General features: G+C 51.9%; 2 protein-coding genes and 1 long non-coding RNA gene across 3 annotated transcripts; 2 read left to right on the top strand and 1 right to left on the bottom strand.

The window, feature by feature from the left end:
• Nucleotides 1–42: 42 nt before the first annotated feature.
• Nucleotides 43–3,324, top strand: LOC120700799 (proline-rich receptor-like protein kinase PERK2). The gene is made up of 4 exons (XM_039985022.1): nt 43–54; nt 167–887; nt 1,337–2,317; nt 2,795–3,324. Exons 1-3 carry the CDS (start codon nt 43–45, stop codon nt 1,369–1,371), a joined length of 768 nt encoding a protein of 255 aa, XP_039840956.1. The 3' UTR covers nt 1,372–2,317; nt 2,795–3,324.
• Nucleotides 3,325–4,493: 1,169 nt separating this feature from the next.
• LOC120698818 (xylan glycosyltransferase MUCI21-like) lies at nt 4,494–12,922 on the bottom strand. The gene is made up of 4 exons (XM_039982562.1): nt 12,261–12,922; nt 11,999–12,124; nt 11,307–11,906; nt 4,494–5,651 (listed from the first exon to the last, which is right to left on the bottom strand). The coding sequence occupies exons 1-4, from the start codon at nt 12,490–12,492 to the stop codon at nt 4,963–4,965; spliced, it is 1,647 nt and encodes a 548-aa protein (XP_039838496.1). The 5' UTR covers nt 12,493–12,922; the 3' UTR covers nt 4,494–4,962.
• A 3,168-nt stretch (nt 12,923–16,090) lies between these two features.
• On the top strand, nt 16,091–17,607 carry LOC120701378. Its single transcript, XR_005686070.1, has 3 exons — nt 16,091–16,880; nt 16,959–17,177; nt 17,302–17,607. It is a non-coding gene; the product is annotated as an uncharacterized LOC120701378 (long non-coding RNA).
• The last annotated feature ends 250 nt before the right edge of the window (nt 17,608–17,857 follow it).

Genomic DNA, 17,857 nt, shown 5'->3' with positions numbered 1-17,857 from the left:
TGTCGCACGGGTACTGAGGCCTGTGTGTGGGTGTGCGTGCGTATGTGTGTGGAGGTGTGCGTGTGTTTCAGTATGGCGTGTTCCGAGACTACTCGGGCAGCCTCGTCTGTGTTAAGTCCGGTCAGCGTGGGCGTCTAACATCTCTACTCCTATAATGCAGCAGTAGTTCGTGCGTCGCCTCCTCCCTGCACCCCGCCGCGTGGGCCGAACGCAGCCCACTCCCGGCCCACACAGCCGGTCGCTCGCCTCCTCGGCTGTCGCCCCCCGCTTCTCGCTCTCCCTCGCGCCGACGCCTCGCCCGCCACGCCGCCCCTCGCCCGCCACGCCGCCCCTCGCCGTCCCTCGCTGTGCCGCGCCGCCGCCTCGCCCCTCGCCCGCCGCGCCGCCCCTCGCCGTCCTGCTCGTGCCGCCGTCCTGCTTGCGCCGACGCCGCCGCTCTCGCGCCGCCCTCAGCCCTCGCGTCCGTCTCGCCCGCCGCCGCCGCACCCTCGCTGCCCTCGCCCCGTCGCGCTGCCAGCCTCCGCCAGCTCCGCCCTCGATCCTCGCGTCTGTCTCGCCCGACGCCGCCGCCGCCACGCCCTCGCTGCCCTCGCCTCCCTATTGCAGTGCCGGCCTCCGCCAGCTCGGCGCCGCCAACTCGCGCGCCTCCTCCGTCGCGAGCTCCACGCCACCGACCCGCGGGCCTCATCCGGTAGGCCCTCCGTCGAGCCGGCGCGCCCCTACTTGGTTGTACCCCCTCCTTGGACATCTCGGGGCCGCGGAGCCGCGCGACTCCAGCGCGGCCAGCTCGACGCCACGGCTGAACGAGAACGGCGCCATCACGCCGCTCCGCTCTGGCGTCACTGCGCCAAACTGTGGCGTCCCCGACGTGCCTCCTCGCCGAGTAGGTGAGTTCCTCTTGCTGTTCGTGTTGGAGAGTTCGAACAATCGATTGACATCTCAGCGCTGATTGTATGCAAATCTTGTTAGTTTTTTTTTCATGCGGTGAAATCGAGCTCACCCCCTTTTTCAGTTTCTAATGCTGCCTGATCTAGGTCGATTCCTTCATGTCATGCTCCAGAACACATGGCATTTGCAAACCTTTGGGTGTGAGGACAAGAAGATGAACTTAAAGTCAGCGGGCAGCAGCATGTTTGGTTGTCAGGAGATGCATGATGTTTGGTTGTTAGCTCATCTATAATGATTGTTATTGACTAATTATTTCTTCTCACCATGATTTCAGAATGCTGTTGTGATCCTTATCCATTAGTTGTGATGATAATCTGCATATTTTGAATTTGTTGGATGAATCTTCAAACTACATTGCATAAATTTTAACTGAGATTTTGCAATGCAGATCTGTGGTGTCATTGCTGTGGCCAGCTTGCTTAATACAACTCTTGTGAACCTAACACTTCGTCTGAATAGTGCTTAGCATGATTCTAGGTAACTATTTGTCTGATTATCAGATTATTTGATATGATGATTTGCCCAGTATATGTGTTGCCAAAAGAAGGGATTTCTACCGTCCATTCTCTGGTATTGATCACTCTCTCACATCTTCTTTCGTTTCCACTGACCAGGCTGAGGACTTTGAGGATACGAGATTACTGACCAAGCTTATAGTTCATTGCTTGTGAGTTGTCTGCTAAAAGGTATGTGATGCCCTTTCTTCTCTGCTTCTTCCACTCCACCATTAGAAATCAATTCTCTGAAAATGTGTCTCTGTGATGTTATATTGAACTATAATGTTTGATTGGAGCTAACTTGCCTGTCGGTATCTTTGTACTATCATTGTTCGAATATGTATTTGGAAAAAGTGAACGCTAATCGAAAAGGGCGACAGTTTCAGACCCGGCAAGTTAACTAAATATGGTAATATATTGAATTAACCGCACGGGCATTCAAAAGAGCTATAAGTTCTCCTCACTTAAGTATTGAATTAACATATTCTGTTCTAAGCTAGCATGACACTTTCTATTGTATTTATAATTTTATTAGTAAGTGCAGATGTTCTGAAATAGTAACTAAATAAGTCCCCTTTCCTGTAACTTCAGGTTTGTCAAATTGGTTGAGTTATTGTTAGGATGATCTAAACTTTGTGACAGTGGGTCCATGACAAGGTAGATGAAACAATTAATACTTTCATACTGCCTCTAATAGTCTGCTAGCATGGTCTTGATATGTGTCAAGATTCTGAACTCTGAATGTTTCTGAATTTCCACTAGGTCCGCATACTGCCTCTGAAAAAAGCTGTCAAAGAGCCTAAAGTGAGTCGATGATATATACAACATTGATCATGGAAGGATTTGATTCCAACAACATTGGCTGCATCAAGGTTCATACCTTCCCCCTCAATTCTACTTCTACATCAACATGTCCCTTATAAAATCACCAGTTATGGGTACACTAACAACGTTTTGCATCAATTGGCCTAAAACAACCAATTTGCAAATTTAGAGTCAGTACTGGTGCAACAAAAAAACTGGTCATGCACAGATCCAACGTTAGTCATCGCTCCTCCCAATCGTGATGCCACGATAGTAACTACCATGTAATCAGTCCATTCCATGATATTTAGATATTCATGTCAGTGAAAAAGACTCACTTTGTTTGCCAGGTTTGGCAACGTATAGCTCCATCACGGGCGCTTTAGTTTCAAATGTGACAGCTGCAATTTACTTTTCATTGACAAACTTAATGAAAAAACTTTCTTTGTAGCATGTGCTATTGTTATATACCCATATTATACTTGCTGGTTGTGTTTACTGTTTAGACTGGAACAATGATTCTGAATTGTTCTATTTATTTTCAGATTGCATGAAGATAACATGAGAAATGGATTGATAAGAGAGCAATGCCGGTCCAGGTAGGAGAAGCAAAGTTATCTCAGAAATTCATGTGCAAGTCAATTGTTTTATTTTTACCTTTTCCAAATCATTGTAAGGCAACCTACTTTTTCAGCAGGTTTCTAGGATTGGGAAGGGAGAAGGGCATGCAAGGGGACTTTATGGATTTTAAGAGCTTAGAGAATGAAATTATGGGGATCCCTTTAGGATGATTCCCCCGTATAATTTTTTTAGCTTAGTTGTGATGCCTAAGTTACTATTGGAAATGTTCTGAGATGAAAGGATACCGGTTTATTATCATGCAGAATTGGTTGGAACTACGATGTAATACATGATAGGAAAGCTCGTACTATGTGTTACAAGGGTCTGAATATTGTTCTCTCCTCTCTTTTTTGTTGCAGTAGGCACACGGGTATAAAAAGTTTTCGTTGAAAATTGATAATCAGTGGATTAAATTGTTTGGAACAATGTTATTTATTATGCCTTTTAGTTGACATTGAATTACTCTAAATTCTTATGAATTTTTTTTGTCACCCGTAGCAACGCACGGGCATTCAACTAGTCTTACATAACTCTCTAGTGCTCTTGGGTGCTTTCAAAAAAAAAAACATGACGAGGCCATGGCGGCCTAGCCTGTGACTGTGAACGGGTTCAGCTAGTGTTGTTGGGGTCGAGCCGTAGAGGGGGACCTCAAGGACTATGTCGCTACATGATTACATCCGTGTACTTGATGTGCCCTGGGGTTAGTATCATCATAAAGACAGTATTAGTACTAGTACGTACTATGGAGCACCAGCTGGAGTAAAGTAGTCATGATCTCAATTTTTTTTTCGAGGTTTGTAGATCGACGCAAGTCAAAAGGAGGTGCTCGAGGAACGCGTTGTGGAAACGTGTGACTTGGTCGGGGGGTTTAATTGTACTAGCTTGGTGTTGCAAGTTGCAAGGAGCTTAATTTTCCATGATTAAACGGCGTGGAGGAAACTGATGGAGATGTGTAACAGTGGCGAATTCCACCCTCTGCTGAGCATCATCATCTGCTTCACGGGGTACAGGTTGACCGACATTGTTCAAGAGTTCCACCGTACCATGAAGCGCGATCTGTTGATGGCCAAAATCATTTCGTGCAGCTAGAGGGCCTAGGGAGTCCCAGCCCAAACTGCACGACACTCACCAGTCGCCACCGACAGTCCACTCCGACACCACGGAGACACGAGCATCCCAGACAGGCCCCCGGCGGCCTCCGGGTGCCAACGGTCGTATGGCTGTCAGGTCAAATCCTCCCCTCTCGGCCTCCACTCCTCGCCACCGGCACACCCTTTCTCACTTCAACCGTTGCCGTGAACACGGGGAGCACGTGGCGCCAGCGCCATGCCTTTCCCGTCGGCAGCATGGCTGCCGCGTGTGCCCTTGGAGAGACAGCTCAGAGCTCACGGCTGCGCTGTGGGAGCAGTGAGGTGGGGTGAGCTGAGAGCCTCGGTGTTCACGACGGTGAAAAGACACAAGTGGACAAATTAGAGTTGTAGCCATCATCTAGTCTGCATGTGTTCTTTTCCTTTCTCTTTTTTTGCATCAAATGGGTCCACGAGTGCTGCAATGTGTAGTTTCGTGCCGCCTTTTTCTGATTCGTGTCACCATGCTGGAAGTGAGATGGCACTCTACGCCCGGTAAAAGAAAGTCTGGATTTCTATTGCTCTTTGTTACAGAATGTAGTTCCTTGTACATCATCTGGACACCCAAAGAATGAGAAGAAAATAAAACAAAAAGGACAAAGGAAAAAAAAGGAAAGAAAAAAAAGAGAAAGAAAGTAAGAAGAGCTGAAACTCCTGACCTACTGCACTGTGAAGAAGAAGCCGTCCCCTGAGATAGAGCCCACCTCTACCATAAATTATTCCTCCTCTTATCTCTAATAACACCACGACGAACTCAACGAATGCACTGTGCACGGAGGCGATTGATCCCTACCAATCTCGCTCGACCAAGAAGAACCAACCCAATCATATTTACAGGATCTCATCTCATCTCCTCCTCGTCCCGCCTCCCCTCTCCCCCAACCAAAAAGAAAATAAAAAACACAAAGAAATTGACAAAGTGTGACTAAAGTAATTAACACCTAACCAAGCTCAGTTAGCATCTTCTACCTCAGTGCCGCGGCGGCGCCGGCGCCGGCGGCCTTGGCGCACGCCGTGGTGTTCCTGAGGTGCGTCCGCGCCGCCTTGAGCAGCTCGCCGAAGCGCTTGATGTTGACGGTGACGTTCTGGCGGTCCATGTACACCTTCTTCATCTCCCACCAGCCGCGGCTGCTGATCACGGAGGGGTCCCGCACCACGGTGCTGTTGAGCCCGTACTCGGCGGCCAGCGAGCTCTCCTCGGGCGCCACCTTGTACTCGAGGTACTCCAGCCCGAGCTGCTGCGCGGGCTTGCCGTAGAAGGCGTCGGCGGCCCAGTCGAGCCCCACGGGCACGATCTGGAGCAGCACGGACCCCGGGCGCATGAACAGGAAGTGGGTCACCGCCGCGCCGTGCACGGCCACCATGGCGTCGGCCGAGGCCAGCGCCGCGTGGATGGCGGGGAGCGGGGTCTGCCGCCGAAGGTTCATCACGTGCGGCGCGAACCCGGCGCGGCGGCAGGCCGTCACAACGTGCGGGAGGTTGAGCAGCACGCGGTTCTGCTTGCGGATGAAGATGAGCAGCTTCGGCTTGGCCGGGCGAGGGCACGGCCGGGACGGCGGCGCCAGGGGGAGCGGCACCGGCGGCGACGCCGAGGACGACGCCGCCCGGCTGTAGCCCTGGTGCAGCAGCACCTGGAAATCCTTGATGCTCTTGCCTGCGCGTACCATCAGCAGCAGCATTTCGAGTTAGCTTAACAGCAAAACTTCAGCTAGCGTTCCCGTGCGTGCAGTACGTCGAATCAATGAAGTCGAGTGTTAATTCAAAAGAAAATGCAAGTTAATTAATTCGCAATTTTATTTTTGGACGTTTGCAACTTTCAGAATGGCCGGAGTCACGACCGTTGGGGAAGCATGAAAATTGACAAGGACCCACGCAAGCGACGAATCAATCTAACACGAACCATCACCGGCGTATAGCCGTTTGCCCATTCGTACGAGCCGTGCTCGGCGACGGCATGGCACACATCCAGAAATCCTACTACCACTACTGCCGCCGACGACCGTCATGCCTAGATCATCCTACTTCGAGCCCGGGACATGAGATCTCGAAAAGGGTACGGTCATGCAGGTTCGCTTCAGCATGACGCAAAGCGACTCGCCTGGTCGCTCCCAACCACCACCAAGCCACCGAGGAGGAGCCCGTGAGCCACCAGAGCGGCAATAATTGCCACCAGACTCCCGCCGCACGAGCAGCGGCCGCGGCCGATCGGGCCGGAACCCGTCGCGTCCCCCGGCCGCGCGCGCATCATCATCATCAATCGCCTCGCCTCGCCTCGCTCACCACCGGTCCACGACACCGCCCGGCACGGGTCAGATCAGCGAGGAGCGGCAAAAACCCGCGATCCGGCAGCGCTGTGGTCCGCCCCCGCGCTGGTCCGTCCTCCCTCGGACGCGGCGGGCCCGCGCTTCTAGCCCTAACATGCGACTATATTGCCACCAACCAATGAACTAGTAGGAAGCAATGCGAGAACTAGATTTGATCCTGATTGGTGCGGTGGTTTCAGAAAAGTCCCAAACGAGGGCCCCGCCCGTCCGGACGACACGTGATGGTTTCAAGAGAGGGGCTTCCAACAGGGAGACGAGGGAGGAGGACAAGGGGGTTGTTAACACTAGCAGGAACCAAGTAACCAACCAATGAACCGAATTTTGTCGACGTACCAAACACCAAATACTACTAGAAGTACAGGGTGGGCGGGACTTTCCCCAAGCGGGGCAGTGACTCTGTCAGCGTTCAGCAACAATCGATGATTTCAAGGTTCCAGTATGAATATATGATCGCCCAAAGTCAGCGCTAGGTTTCCCCCGAGACCATGTCGGTGACCAGACTAAGTCAGCCAAATGCTATTTTTTGCCCCGCCCGTACCCATTTCTTGTTCAGCAATGCGCGCAAATATTACTCCGTATCACCCACATCTTACAGATTCGGCAGACAGAGTACGTTTACTAGAGTTTGATCATGTTATACTTTCTATGATTCCTGGGACGACATTTCTAGAGCAACAATCCCAGTAATTGTCAATGCAGGACGTGGTGAATCAGCGGTGCCATTCTTAGACATGACGGTTGATTAGCAGTACTACTAAGGCACAAGAGAGAGGATCTATGGGTAGATAAATGTAGCAAAAGCTGCCCCGTATTATTGGTTAGATCAGAGCGAGCTCACCAAATTTGCTGCCGACTCAAGCCCACCGACACACTGGCCGTAATTGAAGAAGTGTGCTTTGAGAGTGTGAGCCTGTGAGGCCATTTTATTACTCTATCAGCCGCTCGCCTCTCTCATGCCCTCTTTTACCCTTTTGGGGAGGGCACTTTTTTGCTTTGCCTAGCGTTTTTCGGTAGTTTGGTGACCTTTTTCTGTGGCAATCACAAGTTCCCAGCCTCTTTCATTGCCAAAGAGATCTAGGGTTAGGTCAATCTGGGGGCATCGGCATTTACTTTTGGGCTAACGGCTAATAAGACCGTGTCATTTTCTTCTTAACCCACGGGTCCAACTTTTGCCAATTCAACTCCATCCCTGCTAGTCGCGCAACACAAGCACGTGCTCTGTTTCTGCTACTTGTACATTTTGTTCCTTTATTAGTGGAGTCCTAGGCTAGCTATCAAAACACTTCACTTACTAAACGTGACTAATCAAGTGCATTCATTCATGACAAACACTAAGCTTTCACTCCGAGAGCAGCAAGCAGAGTAGTAGTGCTAATAATAACTAAACCCAGAAACCCAGCTGAGCACGTTACGCAGCAGCGTGTCACTCTCACCAGCTCGGTCCTCGCTGTAGTAGTACGTCGTCCAGAAACAGAACTCACGTATCGTTCTACTTCCGGACATGGTTTCTTGTAGCGCCAGTGCTAGTAAACTTTCAGGGTGTCTGGCACCCCCCACAGCTCAGTGACCGACTAAGGGCTGATCAGGCATGCACCCGTCACTCACTGCACGAAAAGCATGTTGTAGCCTCAGCCATCCCCGTGGAGAAGGTGAGGAAGGATGACGGCTCGTCGCAAAAGTCGCTGCGCGATGGTCTTGTTAAGTAGCCGTCTCTGTCCCTCTCTACATTTGTTGTTTTTTCCAGCCTGCAATCCAAGTCGCATGGTCCCAGGAAAAGTCTGGTCACCCTACCTCTCCCCTGGCCGCCCACGCCAGCACGCATCGCGCCATCGCGCAGGGGCCTGTCAAGACTAAAGATCTCTCTTCCATTCCATTCCCCCGCGCCCGCTCTCGCCTGACAGTAATGTGGCACCAGCCTGCTGCCGAGTGCAATGCTTGCTGACAATGTCCATCCAACCCCGAGCATCCATCCACGCATCAGCAGGCGGCAGCGAGTCCGCTGGCACGATTAGGACGCGAGCCTTAGCGCTTTCCTTCATCAGCGAGCGAGCGAGGGCGCACCGGAGCTGGCAGCCCCAGCTACCCGAGTCCTTACACGTCCTAGTCGAGCTCCGGGCACGTACACTATCCTCTTATCACCTCATGGAATGGAAGGCTCGTACCTAAATTCTGAGGAGGACCCAGCGTTTCGGCATACGTGTATCTCTCCTACATACAGATTCTTCCGCGGCTACGCACAGCGCCGGGAGCGGACAAAGCTTGGTGTCTCGCTACACGGTGTCCCCTCCGACGGTTTAGATGCTCGAGTCCATCGAGTCATTCAGACACAAAACCAAAGCTGATCACGACTACTTAGAGCCGCCAGGGGCCACTCATGCTCGCTAGCTATTCCGATCCGGCAAAAATGTACTAGGCAACACTAATGTTCCGACGATTCCGTGTAGGTGGCACGCACGGCGCTGTATGTAGCGCCGTGCTGTCACGGCGGGAAGTCGATCGGCATGAGGGCTTAGACAACAGTCCTGGTCACAATCAGCGAGCTACAGATGGTGATAATTAACGAAGGTAAAAAAAAAAGGACAGAGATGCCATCGCTGTACGGGGCGTCGCTCATGCTTCGTGCAGCTAGCTAGTAGCTTCTACTTCACCACAAAAAGGTACAGGCACGAACCGCTGGGGCGCTGGAACCGGACAGCTACCTAAAGAGGGCAAGGGCATGTCATCATGTGGATGTGGCCGTAAAAACTATTCTAAACAAAAAAAAAAGTCTCGCACGGATCACAAACGCCCATGTTGCTGTATTTTATGAGCAGCACCCGGTCTAATTTAGACGCGCCGGTTGTTATTTTCCGCAATGCGGAGGTACAGCTTGCCTTTGCCCCCGACATGTAGCACCCGGTGAGACGATTCTCTCGCACAGGCAAGGCCGGCAGGGCCTAAGCAAGCCGCCAAGCCCTACAGGCCCGGTCCGGTCGATTTCAAAACAATTCGAAGCACATGCCGCGGCTCGCCTCGCCCCCTGCCCAGAGCTCGCTGCCGCCAAGCCATTAGCCTATTGTTAATTGTTATATACTAGTATAATCGACCGCGCGCTGCAGCCTGCGAGGGTAACGTGCTGCAATGGCGCGCGTGCCTCGCCGTGTCGGGGCACCGGTAGTTTACTGCTCCTGGCGAAGCATCATTCTCCGAGGTCCGGCGCCGCAGCGGCGGCGTGCGTCTCGTTTATTGCTGCGACCGCCGGTACGACGGGCCATAAATGGACGCGAACGCCTTGTAAATAACTCGGGTCGGCCAGAGCAAATTGGACTGTGTCTGCAACCGGCTGGGGGGGTTGTGCGTGAGAGTTTCCTTTCAAAAAAAAAAAGATTGTGCGTGAGAGAGGCTGAGAGCCCAGGCGCGCATGGAGGCGGCGGGTACACTTTCGTGACCCCCCCCCCCCCCCCCCTAGCATAATTCCTTCCTACGAACCCCATTAACTAGTCGATGCGCAAACCTGACCTAAATAAAGTTCGTGGATCCGTTACTAAATCCCCTGCCGTTCCACCGAGTTAAGTGCGGCAGTTTCAAAAATCCAAACGCTAGTTCCGGATTACGGTTGTTATCCTCATCCTATCAAAATGCATCCATGATCCATCCCGTTAAGTTACTGGTAGAGCACTAGGGCAAGTAGAAAGTAATGCTACTGCTCTCCGAGTGGTGGCGCACGACGCGCGGCCGTTCCAGTTGTGCCCCAGTGGCCCGGTGCCGCCGAGTCCACGCACGAAAACGGCAGTAGGGGCGGGCGGTAGGAGGAGCACGCTGCCGGGAGTGGCTTGTCCGCCGGATCGATCCCCCGGCCACGACGGGGGCGTCAGCGTCGCGGGCATCCTCTCCTCTCGTCAGCGTCTGCTATGGCTTTTCGCACCAACGCTTTTGCGAAAGCCGCCCTTTCGCAATGATCCCCGCCATTATCCCGCGCTCATGATCGGCCGCCGCAAGATTCCCGCGCGACGCGACCCACCCACCCCGTCGTGCTTCGCCTCTCCTTCCGTTCTCCTTTTCCCTCACCCGACGATGCCTTTTCGCCGTGCCGCAAATGCTCCTCCTTCCCTCTCGCTCTCTGCCTCTCTCTCTCTGTTGCGGTTGGGCTGGCCCCATGCTGCCCGTTAGTTAAGAAGAGAACAGAGGGAGGGCGCCGAACTCGCGGGGCCAGAAACGTGCGCCGTGCCCGGCGCAGAGCGGCATGGGATGCGGGGCGCACGAGCGCGACGCGAGGGGGGCAGGCAGCCCGACCGGTGACGCCCGTACGCGACGCGCCCGTGCGGGCGGGGGCGTGCCGCGCTGACGGAACGCCGGCCCGGGGCTGTCGCGATCGCTTGCGAAGGATTGAAGGAACAGCGCAGGCCGCAGCAGGGCGAGAGCAGAAAGGCAAGGTGACGGATCGCGTGGAGCGGGAGAAGAGGTGGCCGCCCGGTTTGGTGCCACCATTGCATTGCAGCGGAGGAGTTTGGGCGCCGGATGCGTCAGCAGCAATCTACCGTCCCCCTCTCCTCTAACAACCCTAACGAACTGGTCGTACCGCCGCTGCAACCACTTCTCCACTGCCGAACAGGAGGGGTGGAGAGGAAGGAATGGTTAGGACATGGCGGCGCTAATTGGGGAAGGAGGGGTGGCTAAGCTCGGCGAGCCACGAGGTGTAGGGGCAAATGATTTCCTCTCCCCGACCGGCGTTATTAGCCCGGCACGGATCTCAACCGAGGCGCGCGGATTTTCACACGCCTTTTTACCACTCCCCTTCTCTTCACTGGGAAGCTAAGCAGGGAGCTGACCGGTAATTAGCCGGTGGATCCCAGAATCCTCCTAACGAGAATCAACTAACAAAAATTGACATCGCAACGCGGAGAATGAATGCGATGCGATCAGCAGCTGATGTGATGTGCAAAATGGGCGGATCGAATTGCAATTCGCAAGAGGAATTGGGGAGCAATTGGGGCGGGGGAACGTACCGTTGGGCGTGAGCTTGGGGTCGACGACGAGCTCGCCGTGGATGCGGAGCCCGACGATCATCTCGTCGAAGCAGTGGACGCGGCGGTCGTAGCGGAAGTCCACCACCTTGTAGTTGGTGAGCCGCTCCAGGACGGCGCCGTAGCGGCCCAGCCACCAGTAGTGGTACTCGAGCACCACGAACACCACCTCGCCGGCGAACCGCTGCGCCGTGATGAAGAGCGGGATCAGCCCGTCGCTGAACTCGTGGTACACGTTCCCCGTGTACCCGCCCGTCGAGAACACCACCGCCGGCACGCCGCGCGGGTGCCGCACGTCGCACCGCCGCCGCAGGGTGCCGCCGCCGCCCGCGCTGGCGCTCGCGTTGTAGGGGCCCGCCACCGGCAGGATGGTCACCTCGTCGATGGTGCTCATGATGCTGCCCTCGAACTTGCGCGTGTACGGCCGGACCTTCTCCGGGGAGCTCCCGCGGGGCGCGTTGTACAGGAGCACCGACGAGGTGGACGGGTCCGTGCGCACGTCGCCGCGGAGGTAGCACACGTCGCTCCGGTAGTGGCTCCGGTCGCAGCACAGCACGCCCTCCTCGCCATACCCGGCCTCACCTGCAATCCGATTCAATTGGATTCCATTATTCCACTGAAGCGGAAGCTGAAGCTGATGGCAAGCTGATCCCCAACCGAACTGAGCGGCTCACCGTTGATGAAGGCGGAGCAGGGGAGGGAGGCGACGGACCGCGTCTCCTCGCGGGCCTCGAGGCTGTTCTGGTTGGACGGCAGGTGGGTCTTGAGCGCCTCCAGGTCCTCCCGCCGCTCCACGCGCTCTGCAGAGGACCGGGTCGCCATTTTCAGCGCGCGCGGACAGAACAGAAGGAGGACGGGGAGAAGCGAGCGAGCAATCCAGCAACCCGCGGCGGCGAGAGCAGGGGAGGATTCGGGTCGGGAGACCCCCGGGGTTACCTGAATCGGCGGTGACGACGAGGGAGGAGCTGGGGATGCGGAGCACGGTGACGACGCTGTAGACGGTGAGCACGAGCAGGGGCACGAGGCGGCAGGCGTACCGGCTCCTCCCGCCGCTACCGGGCCTCTTGTGCGGCGGGGACAGCGGCGGGGACCTCCGGATCCACGACGAGCAGCAGGAGGGGGCGGCGGAGGGCTTGCTGGGCTTGTGCTGCTGCGGCAGCTGCATCATCCTCCGCGCTCTCGCTCTCCCGGCTCCCTCGCTCCTCCTCCCTCCCTCCCTCTCACCGCCGCATGCTACGCCGCCGTGCTCTCCTTGCTCGTTTTCCTCGCTGCCACGCCGCGGCGCGCTGAGGCTAAAACAGCTGACCTCACACCCACACACCCCCACGGGGTCGAATTGGGCGCCGGCTATATACGCCCACAGCTGGTGGGATAGAATGGCGGGGAGGTAGTGGCGAAGTGGAGGTTGGGGGGTGATGCTAGCAGCTGCTCGCGATCGTATTCATGGGGGTGGAGTTGGAGTCGGGGAGGGGAGGGGAAGAGGTGGGCGGCGGTGGAGGAAATGAAGAGGAAGAATACAGAGCACGCGGCTCACAACTCACATGGAGGACAAGGGGGAACAGGGTGTGTTTGATGACGTTGATTATATGTGCGCCCTCGGGTGCTAATTGGACTTCCCCTTCGCCTTCCTCCCCGCCGCTGTCTGCAGCTAATCCGTGCGGCTCCCAACCGGTCAAAACAGTATGGTCTTGAGAAATGGGTTGCCCGCACTCTACCATACAAATACAAGCTTCTCACACCGGCCCGGGTCGGCTTCGGGCTGGGCCTGAGAAAGTCCAACCCGCAATACCGGATTCTTTTTGTTTTCTGATCTTAATACCGGATTCTTTTTAATAAAGAAAATAACGGACTGAAGCCTGAAAAAGGAGCCCGCAAGTTAGCATTTCATTATTCAAATATTGGTAAGTTTTTATTGTTCAAGATTGTTTTCATCTTCTATTCTAAATTATGAAAAGAATATTTATACCTATTTCTCGAGTTGGACCATGAGCAAACAAAATTGACATCGATTCCATGATCATGTTTTCCTTCAGAATCTGGAAAAATCTCTATGGAATAGAGTCTAAGATGTATTTCAGTAAATATATATTTCTTTACTTTTCTTTTATATCATTTTCTCTTCACATGTTAATATATTATCATAGTGGTTTCCCTGTAAGATATTTTTTCTTTCTATAGTACGTCAGTGTAAAAGATGCAAGATAGCAACCATATAGCTACCTAAAGATACAGTGGATAGACCATTTCTCGAAAATTGTTCAAAATTTCTTCTTGGCTCATAATACTTATAAATCATTTATGTTTTAAGGGACATATGTATGAACTATGAAAACATTATTTACACACTTAAGGTCGAGCCGGAGAGATTCAACTAGTCCAAGTGAAAATTATGGGTGTCTCATTTTTTAATATGGTGATTTATCTACATTTTTTGTTAAAAATTTCTCTTGTAATATTTTTGCACACTACTTTTCTTCACATTCCTAAATCATACTGGTTGTCATGTAAGATATGTATCTCTTGTTCACTAGATTTGACCCAAGAGTGTTCACATCACAACTTTTGTTACAGCCAAAGGCTGCCCAGTGAAGATTTACTAGCGATGATCAAATTCAATTTTTTACATTGTTATATTTAGTTGCACTACTTTAGAAGGCCTAACCAAGGTACTACCAACTAATATAGTTTGTGTGTAATGTTTCCTTGGCATTTTTTCAATGTATTTATGGTATTAAAGTGAATTTTGTCCGAGGCATCTATTTTTTATTTATTGGTTATATATTTATGAGGTTGTGGCAAAGGTCTAATTAAATTAAACATCAATTGCATTGGTACTCCCATGTTTCCTCAATTCAAGTTGAGTTGAGCCACACATTGACATACAAGTTTTTATTGAGATGGGCTTCACTATGATTTAACTTCAGCATTTAGGAGCGAGTTAACTTCACCAAGGAACGATTGCGGTTTAAATAGCCATGCAAAACCTAAACATCAATAATGATATCGTTATTCACATTACAAACAAGACATAATTTGGTTCACGCCTACTTAGAATTTGCAATGATATTGTAGTTTGTAGTCATAATAACTCAATTCAAAAATGGTATCGTGATTTTCTACATGCCAAGTGTTACCATCAAGATTGGTTACATTGGACATGTTTCACTACTATCATATTACTCTCACAATATGACAAGAGTTACCAGTGGGTTTAGTATGATTGAAGATTTTGGCAATGTGAAAACTACATTACAAAATTATAAATCCACATGTGACAGAATGTGTTCATTCCATAAATATTCGAACTGTATCCAAATGACCACTTCTCTTATGGTAAATTGTACTAAAGGATGACATCAAGGATATCAACAATTTTCAATGAAGAACTAAGAAAATGCAACTAGTGCAACTATTATCATAAAAAAGTTAGTTTAAAGTGGGCTTCTCCTCCCTCTTAGGCATCAATTGTCTCTAAAATCACCCGCATTGCCACAAAAAGAACATTTGGCCAAATGTTTTCTTCGAATGGTTTCAGCTCCATAAAAAAAAATCTTCTTCGCCATTGAAACCAAAGCCAGAACCATTTAAAAGGAGACGGAGTCCTACCAAACATTGCTTCCACATTTATTCTAATCAAATTCTGTTGCGGCATGCCAGCATACATGTTGCAGCATGAGCATGTACGATTTCTCCCACAACACTATTCATCAACACGACATGCATATTCTACTATATACATGTCTCCCAATTATTGGCACTTGTTGCTTGCTAAATCAGATCCACCAGAATTGTTTGTTAGAGGCAACCTACTACGATGTTGAAAAAAAAGCTTCGCATGCATTGACACTATCTTAGAGGCAAGCTGGACTGGCGATGCTGCGATAAGCTTTGTTGATAAAATCATCATTCGGATTGACTAGTCCGTTGTTACCGGAATGAATAAAAAAGAGGAAACAACTAAACAAGCACAAACACAAACACTCACAAACAGTGAAGCGCATGTCCATGAAAAGGAAGCTTAAAAACCATGTGGCATGTGCTGTCGGGACTGACAATTTTCCTATTAGACAACCGCTTCCAATTCAGCAGGCGCAGTGATTTCACCTTGCTAGATGGCAGGGGCCAAGCTGGATAAAACTGAAGGGGAGTGCAGCTACCTTTATTGCGTTCGGTAGGCTGGAGTTGGAGTGGTATGAGAGAAAAACACTGTTACCTAGCTGGTGGCTGTAGACTAGTGCTGGAGCGATGTGAGAGAGAAATACTGTATGGCTGGAGGCTGGTGCACCAGCCGAACACGATGCTTGTAGATATATAAATTTGAGCTATTTATATGGTAAAAATTTGTTTCTAATCACTGGTTTTGAAAATTAGATGCACCCCCTAACTTGAATATAGCTTCGCCACTGCTAGATGGTAGCACGCAACTCCCACTCTTGACTCTTCATCCATTTAACTGCCCATCGAGGCAACTTACCATCAATCGCAAAACCGGGCGACAGCGACCACACGCTAGCTGCGAATATGGCAAAACCAGTATCCAAGAGGTCCCTGCCCCAGGTCATGCCATTGCACAGAAACCAACAGGAGGCGCGGACACGTCCGGTCAGCGGAAAACGGCTCGGTGCCGCCGCGGTCGCATCCACCATCCAGCCCGTGCGCGCGAGCCCGCCTCCGCCCGCGGCACGCGACGATGCCGGCGCCGTCCCGGCCTGCCCCCAGGCAAAACCTCCTCCTGGCTGGCGCCGCACAGTGCACCACCACGCGCGCGCGCGCACGCCATTCCACTACGCACGCCGGACGCCAAAGGAAGGAATGGGAATGGCATAGCGCACAAAAGCCAAAAGGTGCTTTCCACCCCTGCCGTGCGCCGCCGTGTGAGGCCGTGACGCGTGAAAAAATTCCTGGATTCCGGCGGGCGTTCTACTCCGGCCCAAGGAAGAGCGCCGATGCGCTGCCACGGGCTCTGCCGCACGGAGCGGGGATCGCCTCCCGCCGCCGCTGGCAACGCTGATTCCTCGATTTACTCTTTCCTTGTGCGCATCACCCCTTCCCTCCCGCCTCCCCATCCTAGCGGAGCCGCTCCGCCTCGCCTCCCGCCGCCTTCGTCCTCGAGGGCGGTTCCCACCGGTGGATCTGGGGGCGGCCGGCCTGGCGCCAGCGAGCCGCCACCGGACCTCGGGGCGGCTGGCCTCGGGAGCCGCCACCGAACGCTTGGTCGAGAGGGGGAGGAGGAAGAGGAGGCCGCCGGGCGCTGCACGAGCGTTCCGCGCGAGGAGCCTGTTGCCTCTGGTGTCCTCCACGTCCGCGATCTCTCCTTCCTCCGCCCCCGCAAGGGCGACGGCGAGGCGGATGGGATGACCGAGGAACAAGACGAGGAGAAGCAGTAGGAGAAGTACTTTGAGTGGCGGAGCTCCCTGGTCGAGAAGCTCGAAGGCATCGAGCTCAACCTGGAGGGAGTCAAGTTTAGGATGACAGTCGAGATCCCGCCGTCCGATGACTTCAAGGTGATGAAGAAGTCGTGGGAGGATTTCTACTCCTCCGAGCTACTCAATAGCAGTAGGAACTGGTTCCTGTATTGTATTTTCTTGGTATTCCCTGCTAGGTGGAGTTGGGATTGACATTTTCTGGTATCAGGGAACCCGGTGAGGAAGAGCGAAAAGGCCGGACACAATTGTTGTCTGTGGTGTGCAGTCCAGGTGGTTTGCGGAAACAAGAGTATCATCCAAGCCATCTACACTGGTCAAGGCGAATTGAGCAGAAGGTTGCTCCATTTTTCAGCACCTTGCATACGATTTAAGAGTGCAATATTCCATTGTGCACTTCAAGCATCAATTGTGCTACCATTGTGTACAAGTATTTACCCCTCCATATTCACTGATAAAATATCTTTTATGTCATAATAAGTATCGTGCAGCTATAAATATTTATTTATGACAATATTAATATATCTTATTTGTGAATATTGATACATGTGCAGGTGGGCTAATAATGAATAAGGTTTTGGTGTACCCAGAGGTTGAGTGAGAAATATGAATGGATCTTGCTACATTTTAGACCATATTTTAAATTCTGGTGTTGCATCAATTAAACCATATTTTAAATTCCTGTACCAAGTTCATGTGTTGGCTTTGGTATAATATTTTTCTTGAACTATTATTATTGTTAATTTTATTATGTTAATCTGTCAATTAGGTGTTGACATATATATTCTTGATCTGTCCACTTGGTGAAACTCTTATAACCATGGAGTATATTATGTACCTCCGTAGAGTTGATATAGAATTAGTTTCAAACCTGGGCACGTGCATAATCACTAGTATATATATAAACAACGCGCTCAGTGGCGAGTTAGTGACGCACCCATGCATGCTGGCCCTCTCATTGTCACGGGAGATCTTTTTTTTTGAAAAAAAATAATTCCCAGGCCGCTTTATTGTGTTCCTGAGGCGGTTTGGCTGCGTGTGTCGTGGCACTCGTGTGAGCCCGTGTTCAGTTCCGTTTGGAGAGGAGAGGCAGAGGCATGGCGTGCGCGG

Source organism: Panicum virgatum, chromosome 3K, assembly GCF_016808335.1.
Source record: "Panicum virgatum strain AP13 chromosome 3K, P.virgatum_v5, whole genome shotgun sequence".
In the NCBI taxonomy this organism is placed as follows: Eukaryota; Viridiplantae; Streptophyta; class Magnoliopsida; order Poales; family Poaceae; genus Panicum; species Panicum virgatum.
The sequence above is the reverse complement of the archived record's forward strand: the minus strand, read 5'-3'. Positions and strand labels throughout refer to the sequence as shown.